At 39.3% G+C, this 21,648-nt stretch overlaps 1 protein-coding gene across 11 annotated transcripts in view; it reads right to left on the bottom strand.

Annotated features, from left to right (window-relative positions):
- MYCBP2 (MYC binding protein 2) overlaps positions 1-21,648 on the bottom strand; it is a 253,443-nt gene that overhangs the window by 216,373 nt on the left and 15,422 nt on the right. For all 11 annotated transcript variants that reach the window (XM_075562947.1, XM_075562949.1, XM_075562951.1 and 8 more), the window contains exons 2-3: positions 5,907-5,982; positions 1,129-1,344 (exon numbers count right to left, since the gene is read on the bottom strand). In XM_075562947.1, the coding sequence (XP_075419062.1) occupies positions 1,129-1,344; positions 5,907-5,982 (292 nt within the window). The remainder of the gene's footprint in view (positions 1-1,128; positions 1,345-5,906; positions 5,983-21,648) is intronic.

The raw sequence follows: 21,648 nt of genomic DNA, 5'->3' as shown, positions 1-21,648 counted from the left end.
TGTAGACTCTGCTAATGATGTCGTGAAATACTTTCTGAAGAATCACTCATCACTTCTTCAATACTCATTTATACTGATGGTTTAAAACAAATCAGAAATCCATTTTCTTGATTATGTAATATTGTTTCTTTAGAATGACAGTTCATTGTTCAAAAAAATCTACATATCTGTATGATAGATTTATTGGGGTTTCCAATACTGAACTGAAGCAGTCTGGTTACTGCAGGACAGTGTGACTTACCTGCACCTTCCAACCTCACATTCTAGCCTACCTTTTTCTTTGTTCCCCTACTTTTTTCTTAAACACCCCATTCCTTTCCTCTTTCAACATGCGAAGTCAAAAACCCACTGCCATCAAGTCAATTCCAACTCACAGAAAGCCCATATAGGACTTCTGAAACTGATGTTCAATTTTTTTATTGTGAATTCGGTGAAGGTTTACTAAGCAGATCATCAGCTTTACATTCCACAGTTCATAAACTTTTCGATTCATCCACTGCAATCCCCTCAATGTACCATCGTTTATCCCACTTCCTCCCTGTGTTTCTGGTTTCCATTCCTCCCTTTTCCCTAACCTTCTTTGCCCTGTACTCAGATGAATGATGTATTTTGGACATGAAATGGCGGAGGATGCTAACATAGGGGGTAAGTTCAGTTCCACACCTAGAGGATGACTAAGGACCAGAGTCAACTTGCTTTGAAGACCCCCTCACCACAGGGCAGTAAACCCCCGCTTCCTGTAGCTCTCGGCTTGTGGCAGTTTGTACTTCCTCGCTGTTCACCTTAATGGCAGCTCAGAGCACAGAGCTCCAATTCCATTTGCAGTGGCCCAGGACCTGCATGCCGACATATCCACTCCACTGCCTTTGAACACTATTCAAGCCCCATCACCAATTCCAACCCTCCAGCCTCGCAGCCCAGAAGGTGCTGTCCAAGGGCTCAACATGGAGTCGCCATTACTTACTCTGAAGGTGCTCTGATTACAAAGCTGCATCACCCCAGTTTTCCTGGTGTGTATTTCAATCCTAGTTTTACCCATGGCTCCATTATTTTGAAAGAAAGCAAGGTATTTTCACTATACACAGGCACTCCTGTGCGTTTGCATCTAAACAGAAGTCAGTGGCTTACCTTTGGAAGCTTGATCGGGGGCTCTTTAGATTCCTCCTCCTCGTCGCTGTCTGACTCCCCGCTCTGCACAGAGTTCTTAGAGGCAACTGCCAACGATGTTTCCTTTTTCTGCCATTCCAGAACACAATGCCGAACATTGCAGTAGATATTGAAAGCAGAAGGATTGCTATGCAGTTTAATATCTGGTATGATGACCGTATTATCCAAGTTTTCTGACTAGAATAGAAGAGACAGTACTTCAATTTTATATTATTGTCTGGCATTATCAATTCCTACTTAAACAAAATATTAAAGATTAGATAAGCTTACTTGTTAAGTCACATAAATAACTGAGTAAAGACTGAACCTAAGTCTTTGAATCACGGGATTCTAATCTAACATATCCTTCCTATGGCTGTGTGCCACTGAGTCTATTTTAAGTCAGAGGAGCCCTAGAAGACAGAGCATAACTGTCTTATAGAGTTTCCTAGGCCAGGGTAGCCTAATGGTTATGCATTGGGCTGCTACCCCAAGGTCAGATGTTCAAGAACCACCAGCTGCTCCTTGGGAGAAAGACAGGGCTTTCAATTCCCAAAAAGAGTTTCAATCTCAGAAACCTATATGAGCCAGTTCTACCCTGACCTATGGGGTTGCTGTAAGTCAGAATCAACTCAATGGCAGTGAGTGAGTGAGTAAGTGAGAAACATTTACCAGATCAGATTGTCAGATCTTTTCTCTGGTGGAATGACAAGTGAGTTCAAACTGCCAAAAGTTCAGTTAGCAGCTGAACACTTAACCATTGTACCACTAGGGCACTTTCCCTATACATCGGCAATTTTAGAATAACATGGTAGTAACCAACTAGGGGGAAAAAGCCTTTTCAACATATGATGCAAAATCAACTGTTATTAATGTAGAAAATACCAGCACTGGCCCTTACTTCACAATATAAGACCTAACTTGAAATGGAAAAGACCTAAATTAAAAGCTAAAACTAAAATCTCTAAAATATCTATGACCTTGAGGTACAGGGAAAAAAATATAGGGCATAAAATGCTTGAATCAGCATAACTGAATTTTATACAAAATATAATTTGTTTTTGGAAAGCAATATGAAGATACAAAATAATGGAAGAAATTATGTACAATATTGCTGACAAAGATCTTAAATCTAGAGGATACAAAGAACTTTTACCACCTCCATAAGGCTAAGAACTCAATTATAAAAAGAATAGATACGTCACAAAATAAAGAAAAACACACACAGGAATGGCTAAAAGGCACAGAAAAGATGCTCACATCATTGGTCATTAGAGAAAAGGAAGCTAAAACTATGGTGCGATAACCACACACATTGAGGAAGGCTAAAATTTTAAAAGCTAAAATGGAATTTCCACACACAGTTGGTAAAATACAAAATGAAACAACCATTTTAGAAAAGGTTTTCTATTTTCTAAATTCTTAAACATACATCCACTGTACCACCTTTTGCTCACATGGAGTCTTCTCCAAGGGTACCACAATGGACCCTTGGTCAGCCCTGGCCAATGTGGCTCAGGAATACATGGTCTTTATCTCAGTGACCAATGATTTTGCTAATATATGCCTAGAGCAATGGGGCATGCCTAGTAGCTTGTCATGTTGCTTCGTACAAACATCAAGACCGAAGTGTACGACTTGTTTCATTTGCCATAGCTGGGTGCATCAAAAATGCCCATGTGGCTCCCTAGGATCCTCCCGGGACCTCTCGTCCGTTCCTGCTTCCCCCTCTCCTCTCCGTCCTCACTCCCTTTCCCTTTCTCCTTGTCCTCCTTCCCTTCCTCCTCTCTTCGTGTGGACCACCAAGCAGGACTGAGGCAAAGGAGATAGATGGATTTCTCTTCAGCCAGCAAGGCCCAGAAGAAAGCAGGGAAGCTGATGTGTGACATGACCCCCTGCCCTCTTACTGAAGTTATCCAAAACATCAAGAAGACCTCACAGATTCCTGAGAATGGCAATCACTGACTGCTGAGATATTTTTTCCATTGCTGATGCTGTCTAAAGGACACTCTGGGACTCTATCATAACTGAACATTTATACAACAGTGACCGGACTACTACTACAGACTGTTGTTTTGCTGAAAGATCAAGATTTTGGACTTGTCAATTAATGGTATTATGTGATTGGAATGTAACTGATTTTTGTATAACCCCTTATCCTTATAATAAGAAATTGCATGATTGGGATTTGATTAGGAAACATTTGCAAGAGTTTTAGGGAAACATTTCATTAGATGTGACTTAGCTAAAAGGATATTTTTTATACATTCAAGGGTGGATTTAAGGCATTCCACTAGCTAAGGTATTTAAACAAATGGTGATTGGCATAGAAAGAGGCTGGATCTCACATGCATGGGCTCAAAGTATTTCACATAGCTAAGTTCCAGTCTGACTGTGTTACTTTTCATCATAAATCTAATGCTCGCAGTCTCGTGTCACTTCTATAGGAAGCTAAGAGATATGAAGAGAGACCATGTTGCCTCCGTGACACTAGTGAATCTTAAACGCAATGCACAAAGGGGAAATGTGGAATGGATACTAGCACTGAGGGAAATAAAACTGGAACTTATTCCCTGGCTGGTCCGGAGGGAATCTGGAAGACTAGTATTCCATGGCTGGAAGACCGCCACTCTGGTAGCTGGAGATAAGGCCCGAGTACATGTTCCTGTGGTTGTCTATCATTTCCACAGTTCCTCCCTTAAAGCTGTGCTGCCTTAAAGTGAGCACATGGTAAATTCAATTTCCCTATAGAAGCAGACAGTCCTATTTGGCCCTATTTCTTCCCACTGTGGCATCCAATCCCTCTGATACCTTCCTCCAATAGCAGATGGGCATAGAGATACCTTATCCCCCATGCCTGAATGCAAAATGTTTGCTATATGCCTCAATTTTTGGCTATATTAATTGGATCATGAAGTTTTGCCTTGACAGCTTTTAATATATAGAAAATAACCATGTCACCCATATGGCTTTTGAATTTTATATATAAAACAAAGGGGGAATTGTTGGGGGAGGTAAGATGTTTACAGACATCCTGAAGACAGTCACCAGACTACTGTAGGCCCCACTCCCTGCTGTTAAGGACAATGGACAGGCCCAGTAGTCATCCATTTGGTTCCTGTAGGTGGAGTTCACACCCTACTGCTAATGGTGTCTATCAGTTGAGCCAGGGAACAGGTCAAATTGGCTCTGTGACATCCAAAGTTAGGCTGCCATCCTGTATCTAGGACCTGCCCATCTTGCCACGCGTATACCCCAAATCCCCCTTCCTATTGCATGGATACCCCTAGATCACCCCTCTCATTACTGTATTACCTATAGCATAACCCCTTCCTGTGACGTATGTCAACTGTAATTAGGGGGCTTGCATGTCCCCAGAGAATATAAAAGCCTTGGTTAGCATTAAAAAAATGTCCATGTGCCACCTACTACACCACCTTTCCTAAAAATCCAATCCAAACTAGCTGCTGACCATTCAAGCCATGGAACCCCATATATCATTCCTCCCTCATTAACATAAACTCATGGCTGTTGTCACTTGGTCTCCTACTATAGGCAGTTTTCAATGATCCTGTTTAAGGCACATCTCTTTTTTTACGAGTGAAGCTATAACACTGCTCAGTTTCAAGAAGATTTAAGAAGATAGTGTTCATTTAAGGTTTAGAGCTGAACTCAGTGCAATAGTTTCAGGGAGTCATCCATCCTCCAGAGCTCCAGAAAACACCCCCTTAAATTTTGAATTCTGTCTTCTACTTTCCCCACTTTGAGAAGGATGCTTCTATGGAATCTTTGATCAGAATGCTCTGTTATGGCAGCCAGCCACCATTCAGCATTGTTTTGATGAATGATTGGTAGGTCCTTTCCACCTGATTTTGACTGTCATTTTCTGTCTGTAATTTTTTTCCCATCCCTATGGATGTACAGGAGCATAGAACTTCCTATTCCACCATCTGTTTGTGGATTTTTTTATAATTCAAATATTCTATGTTACGCTTTCTTTGGCACAGCAACCCACAGACAGAAAAACTCAGAACATTTTGGGGATACGAACAGTCTCACAAATTCACTTATCTTGTTAGGTCACAAGACCACATGAGGAACCCAAATCCAAGTCCCAATTCTAAAGCCAATTGTCACTCAGTTTCTACAAGAAGTAGTGAAAATGAAATGGATGCAAAGAAACAAATACATGGTCCCGAAGGACTAAATATAACAACAAAAATAAATTTAAAATAATTTTCGGCACCTAGATATTAATTTCCAGGCTACAGGTCAAGTAACATCCCAAACTAAAGATGAACTGGACGTAAAATCCACATAATTAAGGTTTAAAAAAAAAGAAGGAACTTTAAACACTGGGCTAAAACAGGGTGCGGGTCTGTGTTGTATACTTACATATCATTCTTTTTTAAGTATGCCTCTAGAGGCTAGCAAACTGATAGGCACTTTTTCTGTATCCAAAGTAATTTCACTATCACTAATTAATTCATATCTTCATTTGCACACAAAAAAATAGAAACTCTAAAAAATGTCCACTTCATTCATTTGGGGTTTTGCATTTCTTAATAACGTTCATTACCCCAACACATTCACTATTCTAAAGTCAAAATTTACTTATATGCCTTCCTGCCGACATTGTACTTCAGTATACAGAAATGGAATAGTTTGTTAATTTTACACACATGTTCTTAAAACTTAGTGTTTTAATCCTATTACCGTACCAAAAAGTCCTATTTCCCATAAACGACAAGCAGCTTTACCTTGTTTCTTGTCTTCACCTTTGATTTGCTCTTCTGTTTTCTTTTCAATTTCTTCTTATTTAATATTTTCTTATTCCTAAAAAAAGATGAAAATAAAAATAATTATCAATCTTCCTATTAGAATACACAAATCAATTAAAATACGTATTTCCAGAGTAGACACTTAAATGCTATAAAACTATACACTCTGGGGTATAGCGAAGACATTATCATTGAAAAGAGCGCCGGGCAAGGTAAGAAAGGCACATTCAATCACATTATGCAACTACATTTACAAAAGTAAAAAATAAAAGACATCTTATGAAGAAATTATGTTTTCAATTTTATTCAACCAGTACATATGAGTTGTATTTGCTTCCTGAGGGGAGTGGGATGGAATGAGGCTGCTCTTTGTGGTGGTAACAGCTACAGTGCACAAGGGCTGAAGAGCACATTTCTCATCAACTTACAACCAGGACCCTCCATTCCACACGCTTCACATGCACATACTCCTTCACCTCAGAACTTTACCACAGAAAGGTGTTCTAAGGAAAGGTGAAGTCCCTGAATGATTTGCAGATAAGGGGCGGGGGTGGGGTGGGGTGGTGGTGGTAAATATGTGGTAAAGAGTAAGAATACAGTGGGAGAAGTAAGTAATAAGATAAACATTTTATTTTATTTTCATTTTATATTATTTTTATGTTTACCAGGCTGAGATGCACACCGATGATACTTAAAAAAACACCCAACTCACTGCCATCACGTGGTTTCAAATTTGCAGTGAGCTTACAGGACACGGTAGTTCTGCTCCTGTGGGTTTCCGAGACTACAACTCCTTATGGGAGTAGAAGGCCTCATCTTTCTCCTGAGGAGCAGCGAGTGGTTTCAAACTGCTGACCTTGTGGTTAGCAGCCCAATTTGCAACCACTAGCTGCTACCAGGGCTCCTTGATAAGTACTAGGAATACAAAATAAAAATGACAGTTCTTGTTCAGGGACCTTACTGGACAGCACAGATTAATGATGCATCAAGGCTATAATAGAGCAATAAAGACAAAAGGTAATGTTGTCCCAGAATAAAGTGGTAGTAATAAAAAAATAAGTTAAATAAGCAGAAGAGATGAGGTTAAGTCCATAAGACTGACAGCTATTTGATAAAAACAGTGTTAATAGAATATTTTAAGTAAAGGTCATATGAAAGTCAGGGTGTCATTCACAAAAATACAGATGTCAGAAGAAGGAATTGGCTTAGAAAAGGGAAAAAAGCAGGTTCCATTTTGAAGATGTTTTGAGTTCGAGATGCTAAAATGTCTACAAAAATACACATGGGCAACAAGCACGTGAAGATTTTGTCCTTGACACTTCCTTCAACTTCAGTCTTCACACCAAAGTGACCGCTGACTCCTTTAACCGTGTTTCCTGAAAAGTCCTCGTATCTGGCACACCCTCCCCAGTGCTGTGTGCTAGCAATCTGCGGCTGACAGCACTGCTGGCCGCGTTAACACGGTGCCACGGGGTCGAACACAGACGTGTATGTGAAAGGATATACTCAATCGTGTGAGATATGGGACCAAAAAAAAGAGAAAATTATAGGGGGAAAAAAGAACAAGGATTCTAGGGGGTGTGGTGGGAGAGGGAGTGACAAAGGAGAGCTGATAGCAGGGAGTTAAAAAAGAAAATGTTTTGAAACCAACTGTGGTAGCAATTACACAATACTGCTTGATGTGCTTGAAACTGACATATTCGCAAGAGCCCCCAATAAAATGATTAAAATATATGTATGTGCTGCTTGCTAAAAATTCACACAATTAAAAAAAATTCAATACCAATCTTCAGAGAAACAGTTGTACATCCTAATTCCTACAACCAACTCATCAATAACTTAAATGTTCATAATTTCAAAGCAATCATGTTGTCTCTTTAATTGACTTCTTTAAAGTTCAAATAGTTTTACATGCATTCCTGAAACATTTCTTCATACCCATGTTGGCATTTGGTTGCTTCTAACAGATTTAAAGACTCTGCAGCATTGATTCCTGTATATAGACTAATTTAAAAACCAGCTTTCCCAAAATTTCTATAAGGTCAATGCAGTATGATTTTGTTGGTTTTACTTATTTTTGAGGTGAAAAGATGTCAAAAGATGGTAGTTGAAAAGCACATTAAGAAAATACATTTTCAAGATAGAAAAATTTAAATGTTATTTATATATTACTTACAACATCATTTCATATCAACCTGAAAACTAAGTTTAAATACAACTTTTCGTGTACCTAATGATGAACAGATACAATATGGGGAAAATGGTTGAAAACGATGCTGCACATGAACAATGAACTTGAAATTTCAAGAGATTTAGGATTTCACACGCAGAATGAATAGAGCTTAATGAGAGGAGTTGTTGGAACTGGTCTTCATTTGGTAAAATTCATAGTATTCTCTCAAAAAAAATCTCATATCCATGAGATTGCAAAGGAGCCGGAGTTGATAACAACAGATAAAGGGCTATTAAAGAGGCCTTAAATTTAAGGACAAGTGAAAATTTTCAGTGGTTCAGTGATATAGACCATTCACCCATCAGCTTAATACTAACTTCCTAACAAAAAAACTGCTCAAAATTTAACTTCAAAATCTCTCTCAGGCTGACTCTGATGCTTAATTTGTAAAATTGAGAGGTGAAGGAGATTACTTACAATGTTCCCTTTAACTATAAAATGCAAAAAAATAAATAAATAAACCATTGAGTCGATGCCACTGACTCCGAGTGGCCCTACAGGGCAGGGCAGAGCTGCCCGTGTGTTTCCAGCTGCTGACCTTGCAGGTATCAGCACAAGTAGTAACCACTACGCCACCAGCACTCCAAATTAAGGTGCTTGCCGGAATAAGCAGGCTTTAGTCCTGTTTCAAATTTCATATCATAATGGGAATTTTCTTAAAACTACCTGTATGGTCTAAGCAGGTAAAGACAAACTTTTTCTGTCAAGGATCAGGCAGTATGTATCTGGGGCATAAGGGTTTTTTGGTGTTGTCAAAGCTACTCAGCCCTTCGTGGCCAGAAAGCAGCATGAATATAGCACAGAGACATGGAAATGTGAATTTTACATAATTCTTACAGATCACAAAGCATTCTTCTTTTTTTTCAACATTCTGAAAACCATAGCAGACTGCTGAAAACAAAGGGTGAAAGAGGAAACCTGAAAAGCAGCCACAGAAAACAGGCACGCAGAGGCACAGCAATACAATAAATATCTTTCCCCCTCCCCATGCTTCTTGTTGAAGTTCTGAGAGGAGAAAACCACTAGCAAAACAGAAGTCTAAGCTCATCCCAAATATCCCTTACAAATGAGAGCAAAGACAAACTGGACAGGGAAAGAGTAGAGGACTTCTAAGACTGTCCCCGAAATAACCTAGAATCTAATCGACCCCCAAGTAGCAGTGGTACCAAGAAGATTTTAAAAAGGGCTGCTACCCTTTCTACCAGTACTGTCAGCAGTTTCTTTAAAAAAACAAACAAAAGTGAGAAGATAATGGAGTACTTGAAAAATGTCAAGTAAAACATAATTAAAGAGGAGAATGTTGACACATGTGCTAGATGTAAACAATGTCACGGAACAATTTGTATGGAATTTTTCACATAGAACCCTAATTTGCTCTGTGAACTTTTGCCAAAAACTCAATAATAATATCATAAAGGGGAAAAGGAAAGATAAAGATGTTTGAAAACTCATAATCCTCTTAATACAGATGTTTGTAGCTGGCAGAATTCAACAGAAATGGGCCAACAAGATAAAAAACAAAGTTCTTCTTTTTACTTATAAGGTGAAATATAAGAATTCAAAAAAAGTAAAAAGACAGACCTGGCCATATTTCTCAATATCTGAGGAGGGGAAAATAAGAAAGCTAGTATAGATATGGTTGACAAAGTAGTCATCCAGTCTTTTAGGAGAGGTGAAATCAATCAATGAAAACCCAACAGATCCAATCTATACTCAATCATAGGAGTGGAACAGCTTCTCCTTCAACTATGCATGGAGTCATAGTGAATCATACTGGTATATCCAACAGCAATCTAAAAGTCTTTAACTACTATAAGAGATCAACAGAGTATTTAAGAATGCCCAGACAAAACAGACAATTGAGCAAGAAAGTATAACACTCCTAAATGTGAATGCATCTAATATAATAGCAAATATATCACACAAGACTAACAGAAATTTTAAAAAGACAAACTCCTACTAGTAACAGATTGTAGCATACTTCTCTTTGTAACTGATCAGGGCAAGGAGAGAACAAATTTTAAAATATAATTAACCAACTTGACCTAGAGAGAGAGAAACAGATCTGACAACTACAGGATGCAGCTAAAGCAGCATTCCGAGGAAGTGTACAGCACTGGGCATAAACATAAATGTATATACTGTAACAGCCAAGGCAGAAAATAAATTATCCAGGAAACTAGAAAGATAATAGCAAATGAAATATAAAGCGTACAGAAGGAAGTAATAAAAGTAAGAACAAATATAAATAGAGAGCATCAACAGAGTAAATCAAGGAATCAAAAACTGATTCTCAGGAAAGGTAAGGGGGGGAAATATATCAAATCACAAATATGTTGAGAAAGGAGAAAGGGGACATGACTATTGATCCTATTGATCCTGCCCATCTATTTGAAAACTTAAATAAAATACAAGTTCCTTGACAAACAAAAGGGGGCAAAGGAGGAAAAATGCCTGAACACTCTTATATTTGTTAATAAAATTGAGTTCATAATCAAAAATCTACCCACAAAGAAGATTCTAGACTCAGGTGGCCAATCCAGAGACATACAAAATAAATGCTGGGCTCTGGTTAAACCATTTAATTAATATGCTAAAAACCAGTGAATTTGTATACTTTAAGCAGGTGAATATGATGTCATATTAATGACAGCTAAATAAACATTAATTCTACAAGAAGCCATTAATCTAACAAAAACGTTCAATGTCTAGGAACATATAAAAGGGTCAATATTTAGCCATCAAGCAGAGTTGATTCCGGAAATGTAAGTCTCATTCAATATAACTGCACTTTATTGTAGAATCCCAAACCAAGTCCACTGCCACTACGTCCCTTCTGACTCATAGCCACCCTCTGGGACAGGGTGGAAAGGCTCCAGGATTCCATGACTACCAGCGGAATAAACGGGGGAAACAAATGCATGACCATTCCAATAAAAGCAGCAAAAGTATTTCCTAAAACTCAACAAGCATTCATAAACTCCTCAGTGACCTAGACACAGAGGGAACTCTTTTAATCTAATAAAGATTATCTACCAAAAAACTGCAACTCAATGATGAAAAATCATACACTTCCTCTGAAGATGGGGAGAGAAAACAAGGACTTACACAACACGTCTGTTAAACAATGTACCAGAGAGTAATTAATGTTAATCAAAAGAAGCAAAAGGATGATGGCTGAAAAATAGTAGGCAAATTGCTTTTATTTGTAGATAACATAATTGTGTTCATTGAAAATACAAAATAACCTGCCAACCGCCCCCCAAAAAAGTTTGTAAATGAATGATCTAGTTAATTGTATACAAGACTACATTTTAAAGTCAACTGATTAATAAAACACTGTATGTAAGCTGGCGTTTACCAACAGAAGTCATACTCCTTTCTCCTGTGTAATTAAAGTAATGATACTACACTGTTGTGTTTAAGCATCACTGAGTAAATTAGGGAGCAAATGAGATCTGATTACTAAGTAGAAAACTTATATTTACTTAACCTAGTCTGATAATTAGCAATAACAAAGGGATTTTAGCAGTTCAAATTGGTCTGGAGAAACGCAAGCATATGTATAGATAGCTTCAGTCTCTTAACTTCATTTGGGTGTCTTCATATCAGGGAGACTGTAAACAGAGCTACCTTGGCAGCAAGCAGCATGACAGAAGGAAATGGGAAGGAGGTACAGTGTGGGGAGGGGAAGTTGCTGAAAAGCAAGGCTCCAGACCACAGATCCAGCAGATCGACTCTCAGTCTGAGTGAGCCAGGGACGCACAAGTCATGAAGCAACTGCAGATGACCATTCACTCGTGCAGTCTGAGAACTGCCACAAATCACTGGGGAAGAGCACTGACATCTGCAAATAAGCATTACACACAGACACATGGCATCCTCTGTGAAAACTATCATAAACAGACTTCAGATGGTCACATTTTTAACTGATTATAAAACAACTACACTTGTCAAATTAAAGATATAAAAGGTCAAAGAACAAAAAATCATTATCACTGTGAATTAGGGGGAGTACGGAATGGAGACCCAAAGCCCATCTGTAGGAAATTCGACATCCCCTTACAGAAGGGTTGCAGGAGGAGACAAGCCAGTCAGGGTGCAGTATAGCACCGATGAAACATACAACTTTCCTCTAGTTCTTTAATGCTTCCTTCCTCCCCACCCCACCCCCCACTACCATGAGGAGCTGATACTAAGGGTTCATGTAGAAAGCAAATGTTTTGAGAATAGGGCAGTGGGGGGGGGCAAAAAAAATGTTTTGAGAATAATGATGCCAACAATGTGTTTGACACAATGGATGCATGTATGGATTGTGATAAGAGTTGTACGAGCTCCCAATAAAATGATATATTAAAATAGAACAAAAAGTTGTACAAGCCTTCAATAAAATTATTTATTTAAAAAAATAAACAACTTAAAATAAATTCCTAACCCAAAAAAAGTCAAACTTTAAAATATCTTTAGGGAACAGAGAACATAAATCTAGCAAATCTGAAAAAAGATATTCAACTTCTAGACGTGAAATGTCTACTATGGGCAATCCCTGGATTATAAACAAGTTTGGTTTTTTTTCCATGGTCACCTTCATTTCCTGCAAAGGCAGCTTTGAAATCATTGAAAATGCTTTGAACCATTTCTTATGCTAACAAACCAAACTCACTGCCTTCCAGTTAATGCTGGCACACAGTGACCCTACATAACAGAGTAGAACCACCTCCTATGGGTTTCCAAGTCTGTCATTCCTTACAGGAAAAGATGGCCTCATCTTTCTCCTACAGAACCACTGGTGGTGGTTTCGGCCTACTATCCTCACAGTGAGCAGCCCAACGCCTAAGACACTGGAGGAAAACTAAATGAGAACCATATGCACCAATCTGAGAAACTGAGACGCTGGTAACTCAGACTATCTGAAACTAAAGACTGAAAGACGGGTTTCCAGCATACTGGGCAATGTTGAATAGAAAATGTGACATGTAGAAAACAAATCGGGGGGAAAAAAATCTAAAACGCAGCACAGAAAAAATTGAAAGTAAGTCCAAATCAGAAGCCTCCTTTCCTTCTCCAATCCCAAAACAGATAATGACCCCAACCCAACTATCTGCCTCATTTATCATCCTTGAGATTTAGACCACTTATACACCCTCGTTAAAAAACCAGCCAGTCTTCCTGGTGATCCCAACTCACAGTGGCCCTTTAGACAGAGCGGAAGAGCTCCTCACAAACCTTTCTGAGCACACACATAGCCTTGGTTTTCTTTGAGCGGCTGGTGGGTGTTTATCACCCCTGGCAGCCCCCAGCTTCCCCCACTGTTCCTTACCCTCTCTTAGTTATTCATTCCTCTCGCCTTTTCCTATGGTTTCTAACCATAGAGGGCTACCGACCCTCTTCAACCGGGAGAGAGAAAGAAGAGCATAAATAATTCTCTATTCTAAGTGTCGGGGGGAAGAGCCCCAACTGTAGTGAGCCAATGTTGGTACTTTCAGAGCAGCAGTTCAAAACCACTAACTGTTTCTCAGACAAAGATGAGGCTTTCTACCTCATAGTAAAGAGCTGCCACCTCAGAAGCCCACAGGGGCAGTTCTACTCTGTCCGACAGAGCGCGCAATGAGCTGGAACTGACTCCAGGGCAGTGAATTTGGGGTTTTAAATGTCCTGGAGGTGTGGGGGGTCTTAAAAGTGCCTTAAACGTTTGTCTTTGTTGTCCCAAAGTTCCTCAACCCCTTACAACCAAACTCCTACATGCCTGAGATATTGCAACATCACAAATTTAATTCAGTTCCCTATCTTTTGTCCTTATCCCTCACATTCTGCTGATTTCTGTAAAACAGTGTCTGTTCCCGTGGATACCAGCACAAGCCTTTTTCCTCCCCATCACTTCTCCGGGCCCCTTCAACCGTTGGTACATATGTTCTTTTTCATATGGGTTATCTGTTCACGCCTTATGTTCACTTCTGTACTGGTAATTTCCAATCCTTGTTCTGAATAAAAAACTATAGCAAAAACTACAGCAATTCTTAAACAATAGCTATTGAGAGTTCATGACATTACCAGAAAGCTCATAAGGAACTAGCTATGACGATAGATAGATAGATAGATAGATAGATAGATAGATAGATAGATAGATAGATAGATAGAATATCCACCATGATTTTTTCTAGCCTCTTCAAAGTCTCACACCTACCCACCTAATTCAAGATAGTTAATATAACCTTTTACTTAACTGCTGAAAATGGGGTGCCATTAGAAATATATGGAGGTACAGCAAAATGTATTTCTACAAAATCATAGGAAACTTTATTTTAAACAAATACAAGGGGCTTCAGAAAGTTCACTGGGAAACGGAACATTTCTGTTCACACTCACTCACAAGGGAGTCAGGATTCATCAGCATCTTCCTACCCTCTCTTACCCAGACCTGTCAGGAAACCGGAAATACACCCAATCTGCAGAGCTCCACTCAAGCATTTGGTTTGGTGGGAGTTAGCCTTTATGGCTACAATGGCCAAATCAAGATAATCAATGCACCACAGTCCCAATCTCAAAATTATTTTTCCCTGCAATAAAAGATTCTTTTTTTTGAAAGCACCCTAATGAGACTAAAGCAAGTAGATTAAGAGATCTTGTCTGTGCCACCCACTAATCACAAAGACATGTTTTGTTTTGAAAAAAACACCCTTGCCTGTATGGATTGTTAACAATACTTTTGACAAAATTTCACTTTCTCTGTACTTTTCTTTAAGTCACCTTTAACTAATTCTCTAACCAATACAGTTCTTACTGTATTTGTTATTTATTTATCCTCAGCTCCTCTTCTCTCTCTCTCTCTCTCCCTCAATTTCTCCCTTCCTCCCCTCCCCCTAGCTACTAGCCTCTTTCCCCCACCCACCCACCCTTTCTCCCTTCTCTCCTCCATTCTCACTATTCCTGCTCTTCTTCAGTCTACCTGGTTAAAAGAACAAGATTTTGGGAAAAACTGCCTTGGTTCAAGTATAGACTAACATTTACTAACTGTGATCTCAGAAAAGTTACTTAAACTCTGTGCCTCAGTTGCCTCATTTGTGAAAAAGTTACGAAGTATTAAACAAGTTATCACTTACTACAGGGCATATCAAGAGGGCAGAGTAAAGTATTACAGTGAAATGTGAAAAGACCTAGGGTTAGAAAACCAAAAAGGAAGAACATGCTCAGCATATCTGAAACAGAAGAAAGAAAAAAAAACCCTCGAGGAAAAAATTCAAGCCTTGTGTTGCAGTATCAAAAGATTCTATGGACAAATATGGAAGCTTACAGGAAGCAACAAAAGAAGATGGGAAGAAGACACAGAGTTACTGTACCAAAAATAGCTAGTTGACATTTAACCATTTCCAGAGGTAGCATATGATCAAGAACCAACGGTGCTAAAGGAAGAAGTTCAAAATGCACTGAAAGCATTAGCCCAAAATAATTCATCCAAGAATTGATGAAATATCAATTGAAATGTTTCAACAAGCTGATGAAGCACTGGAAGCATTCATTCATCTATGCCAAGAAATTTGGCGTAGCTACCTGGCCAACTGACTCCATATTTGTGCCCACTCCAAAGAAAGTTAACCCAACAGAATGCTCCAATTATACAACAATATCATTGAGACATCACATGCCAAGTAAAATTTTGCTGATGATCATTGAACAACAGTTGCAATAGTATACTGACAGGGAGTTGCCAGAGGCTCAGGCTGGATTCAGCAGAGGACAAGGAACAAGGAATAACATTGCTGATGTCAGATGGATATTGGCTGAAAGCAGAAGAGTTTACTTGTATCTTCTTGACTATGCAAAGGCATTCAACTGTACAGGTCAAAACAAGCTATGAATCCCCTCGAGACGAGCTTCATTGTATTCTTGCATAACCTGTACATAGATCAAGAGGCAGTGTGTAAACAGAACCAGAGATTACCGCACAATTTAAAATCAGGGTTGCATCCCGTTTCCATACTTATTCAATCTGATTGCTAAGCAAAAAAATCAGAGAAGCTGCATTGTATGAAGAAGAATACAGTATTGGGCTTGGAGGAAGGCTTTATTCCCAAACTTCTAAGGACATGAGACAAGCTTGCTTGCTTGCTGAAAGTGAGGACTTGAAGATCAAGGACTATTGCCTGTTGTGTTCATTACAACTCAATGTAAGAAAACAAAAATCCTCACAACTAGACCAACAGGCAACATCATGAGAAAAGCACTGTCAAAGATTTCACCTAGTTTGGGGATCCACAATCAGTGGTCATGGTAACAGCAGTCAAGGCCTCCCACAATACAATGTATTGAGTAAATATGCTTCACAGACCTCTTGAAAGTGCTCAAAAACAAGGATCTTACTTTGAGGACTAAGGTGCGCCTGACCCAAGCCATGGTATTTTCAATGGTCCTGACAAAGAATATTGGAAAGTACCGTGGACTGCCAAAAGGACAAACAAATCTGCCCTGATAGAAGTACAGCCAGAATGCTCCTAGAAGCAAGGATGGTGTGGCTTCATCTCACCTTCTTTGGACCTGTACGCAGGAGAGATCAGTCCCTGGAGAAGGACATCCTGCCAGGTAAAGGAGAGGGGCAGCAGAAAAGGGGAAGGCCCTCAACAAGATGGATTAACCCAGTGACTACACCAGTGGGCTCACACACAAGATCAATTGCAAGGACGGCACAGAACCAGGCAGTGTTTCCTTCTGTTGTGCATAGGGTCGGTCACTCTGCGTCAGAACTGACCAGCAGCGCACAACAGCAGCAACACACAAATTTTGCTAAAGACCGTCTTGGTTTGGATTTACCAAGAAACAGACTTTGATTCGCGTACTCAAATGCAAGTAGTTGTGATGGCAACAAATGCACAAATGTGCTTGACACAATGGATGGATGGATGGATGGATGGATGGATGGATGGATGGATGGATGGATGGATGGTGATGAGTTGTACAAACCCCCAATAAAATCATTTAAAAATAAATAAAGTGAAACAAGACTAGTAGAAGAAATCAGAAGTGAGACAGAGAAAAGAAGGAAGCCAAAAAAGGGTGCCAGTTAGAGCCTGTTCCCACTGGAGAAGTATCAGAGGTGGTGGAAAGCATGACTCAAGAACTGTCACAGTGAAACGTAAGAAATACAAACTATTTATCTACTAACCCTCCATCCACCATTGGCTGAAAGCTCTTCTGAAGACATTAACTGATCGGCATTTCCCTGAAGACAAAACATGCCTCCATATCCAGAGAGCAAGCTCTCCTTAGCCCGAAACAAAGTGCAGGGACAGTGAATCATTTAATTGGTTCTTTTACACAAAGTCTCTAACTCCCACCAAACGACCTTTTCCTGCATGGGTCTGCTAAGCTGGTGAGGAAAGAAACTGCTAAGATTCACGTGTGAATAGCTCTTTGAACAGGAGTCCCTGGAATGCCATCCTGCTTGTGTGTAAATGAGAACTCTTGAGAAGCAGGAGAAGGGATCTCAGTACCAGTAGGGGCCGGGGGTGGGAAGAGTCCTTTGGAGCTGAGATCCCTGCACAGTAAACCTCCTGGGTCCAGATGACAGCCACAATATAAGAGGAGCAGCCCCAGACCCAGAGCATGTAAGAGAGTGATGGGCTTTCCAACAACCAGAGAAAGTGAAACTGAGTGCACACTTTTGTGTAGGAGGCTGGCTTACAGAGTGGGGTGCCTCTGGGCACTTAATTGGTGAAATTGGACTTGCTGACCCATAGAAGTGGACCTGAGTGCTTTCGGGCTGAGGTACACTTGAGCGGGGTGCCTCTGGGCACTTAATTCGGGGAACTGGGTTTGCTGATCCATGGAGCTTAAGTGGAAATGTCTTAGGGTTGAGGCTTATAGCAAAGTAGTACACCCTCTGGGCATATATCAGCAGATTTTACAGACCTTTCGTTAACATGTCCTGATAAACATCTCAACCCTGAGCATTTCTCAAGCTGACAAAAGACTGATTTCACAATTTGTTAACGTCTTTAATACACCGTTTATCATTATTTTTGTCTGTGAGTTCTGTGTGGCCATTGCAATGGATATGAGAAGCTAGAGAGTAAACAGAGAACGTTAATTAAGACAGAGCAGAAAGTCCCAGGCGTTTGTTGTAGACAGCACTGAGATAAGTGCTGGATGGATGTGGCGAGGACGCCAAGAGCATCTGCTAAAGCGCCTATATCCAAAAGATAATTAGATCCTTGGCTCTTCCTGAAAGCTACTTCTTCATGCTCAAACACGGACATCTACATAATATTGTCCATCAAATCTCAATTCATTTCCCCACCAAAATGTGACTGCTCCCTTTTTCCTAAAAGGTGCAAGTGAGTAGATTTTTTATTAATCTCTTAGAACCAATTTCAAGAGCTGATCTTAGACTTCTGTTCAACTGGCAGACAGGAAAAGAGATACCGTATATACTCGAGTATAAGCTGACCCTAATACCAGCCGAGGCACCTAATTTTACCACCAAAATTGCATTAAAATATGGTGAAAAACTCGGCTTATACTCAAGTATATAAGGTAACTAGAAATTCAGAGCATTTCCATGAGTGAGGCTTTGAAAATAGTAAACATAATGTGCTTGAAACAGAAATGAAAGAATACTAATAGACTTCTCAAAATATGGAGCTCAAAGAGTTCAAAGGAGAGGTCTAAACTTCAAGGCACTGACCAAGAAGTCATATGTAGTTAGAAGACATCTGAGATCACCAGACTAAGACATCCAAAGATCACTTAGAGATCAGCATGCCATAGCAAACTCTTCCTCCTTTCTGATGCCTACATAAATCGCATTATTGTTCCAGTATCTGAAACCTTCACCATCTTCATACCAAAAATCCTTCTTAAATCCATTCTATTACTATAGCCTTTTCTCAGGGCTTGCCATCACATATCAGTCCTACAAGTGTCTCTGTAAAGTAGCCCTGCACAGGAGTTCTTTATTTTATTCATTCTCCACAATGCTGCTAACGATACTTTTATCAACTAAAAAGTTTCATAACACTCTGAATGTAACAGCTGGGCCCTAACACATTCTTCTCGTCTCATCCTCAAGCACTTCATCACCCAGCTCCCCACCCTTCAGCTGTTATCAATATTTGTTCTGTAATTTCAAGTCCCTTGAATTCACAATGCAACTCCAGCAATCATCACTACCTCCTGGGGTTGTTACTGGGGCCAAGAAATGGATTCTAACTCATACCTACCTAACAAGATGGAGTTTACAGCAATAGGTCACCAGGTCTGTTACCCCATGGGGCCACTGGTGGGTTCAAACTGCCAACCATTCAGTTAGCAGCTGAGCACCTAACCATTGAGTAACCGGGGCTTCTGAACACCTACCTTTGAGGGCCACAGAATGGTGTCTGTAAGGACTTTTTGTGATCCACTAGAACACACACACCATTGTTTGTTTACACACTGTCTTTTGTTGCTTTTGAGCAATCATTGCAGAATTAAATCGTTGTGGCAGAGATAGTACAGCCTCAAAAATCTAAAATGATTTCTGTCTGGACCTTTACAGAATAGACTGGCTGACCTCACATTGTGGAACAATATCAAACAGATGGATTACCAGAGAAGTAAGAGAAAAATCGGGTCTGACAATATTTGAGAAAATAACAGTTAAGATTTGCCAAACTAAATGAAAAGTCTTACCTAAGAGCTCAATGAACATTAAGGCAAGACAAATGTGTACACATGCACACATAATTAGGCATAGTGTTGTCAACTTACTAAATGTCAAAGATAAAGATGTCAGTCTTAAAAGTATCTAGAGATAGGAATCTTGGTTCTGGTATGGTGGGTACAAGCCCAAGCATAACTCATCTCTCATACTGTTTACACCTTTTAAGCTTTGAGGGAGCAAGAAAGCTGAACGCTCTCAAAAGAACCCAACTTACTGCCATCTGCCATCGAGTCGATTCTGACTCAGAGGGAAGCAGACTGTGGAGAGAACTCTAAACTTGGAAAAGCAACCCTCAGGAGAGTGAGGCCCACTTTGGTTATTTGTACCTCATCACTGCACTACAGAGCACTACAAACTAGGAAATGAAAACGTCCATTGAAACCAGAAACCTAGAGAAAAGAAAAGAAAAACAATGACGGAACAGATGTCCTAATTCTGTAAAACCTACGTTGGTCTTCGGGCTGAATACAGAGCTGAGTATGCATGGAACAGCCATGAAGCAAAAGCTTTAAGAATTAAACTGAAATTTTAACCACCAACAGTCTGAACCTAAGCAGAATGATACCTTGCTAACAGAAAAACACTAAAGCCAACATTCTCCAGAAATTACAGTAGGACACAACATTTACAAAATAAAACACTCACAATGTCTAAGACTCAATCCAAAATTCTCACAAAGCAAGAAACAAGGGAGAGTGGTCAACTTCAAGAGAAAGATAATTAACAGGTGCCAATGCTGAGCCAATCTAGAATATTCTTATATTGCTATTATGCAGCAATGACTTTAAAGCACTATTATAAATATGCTCCATTAAGAAAAGACAACATAGTTGAAATGAAAGAACGTGTCAGCAGAGAAAGACAGAACTACATTTAAGCTTTAAAACTGAATGATACAATATAAGAGCAAAACCAAGGCATTCTCAGATGAAGAAAAACAAAAATAATTTACGCTCAACAGACTTCTCTAAATGAAATGCTAAATTTAAGTGCTTAAACTAAAGGAAAACATTGCATTTTCAAGAATAAATAAAAGACAGTAAATGTATAGATACAGAAAATATATTTGTTTATCTTTAAGTTCTTTAAAAATGCATAAATTTGACCAACAAAAAAACTGTCTATCATATGGTACGGTTTTCCAAGTATTTCGATGGAGTTGGCATAAAGTTCTGGGAGGAGGAGGAGTCTGCATGCCTGCCAGGTCTATCCACTGGAGCAAAGAAGTACAAAACTCTAAATAGACGGTACATTATTATCGCAAACACATTAAAAGTCTGATACAAAGTGACGTAGCCCAAGAATAGGCAGTAGACAAATTTAAATGAAATACTGAAAGATAATTCAAAATAAAGCAAAGGGGAAGAAAAAAACACAGAGGGACACTAAAGACAATAAAATGGTAGACCCAAAGCTAACCATGTCAATCATCACACTCATATTAATTACCAAAGGCAGAAACTGACAGTGTGGATTTAAAAATTAAAGAGCATACTCCCGTACGTGGGGCCCAGAACAGAGAAAATTTTAATTTCAAATATTAGTCAAATTATGTTTTGTCTGACAAATATATCAGTTCCTTGTAGTTCCTACTTTATAAATTGCCTATTTAAGGATTTTGAATATTTTTCATTCTACATGTTCTTATAACTCGACTAATATTTAATTAAACCGACTTTAAAAAAAGGGCTAGAACTGTCTCAGCTAAGACTGGCAATCTGCTGTCATTAAGTCAATTCCAAGTCTGTGAATCTTTAAGGACCCAAAGTACTTCATATTTCTCTAGCAGAGGT

This window comes from Tenrec ecaudatus, chromosome 11 (assembly GCF_050624435.1).
Source record: "Tenrec ecaudatus isolate mTenEca1 chromosome 11, mTenEca1.hap1, whole genome shotgun sequence".
NCBI classification, from domain to species: domain Eukaryota; kingdom Metazoa; phylum Chordata; class Mammalia; order Afrosoricida; family Tenrecidae; genus Tenrec; species Tenrec ecaudatus.
Note: the sequence above shows the minus strand (reverse complement) of the source record. Positions and strands in the feature narration are given on the sequence as shown.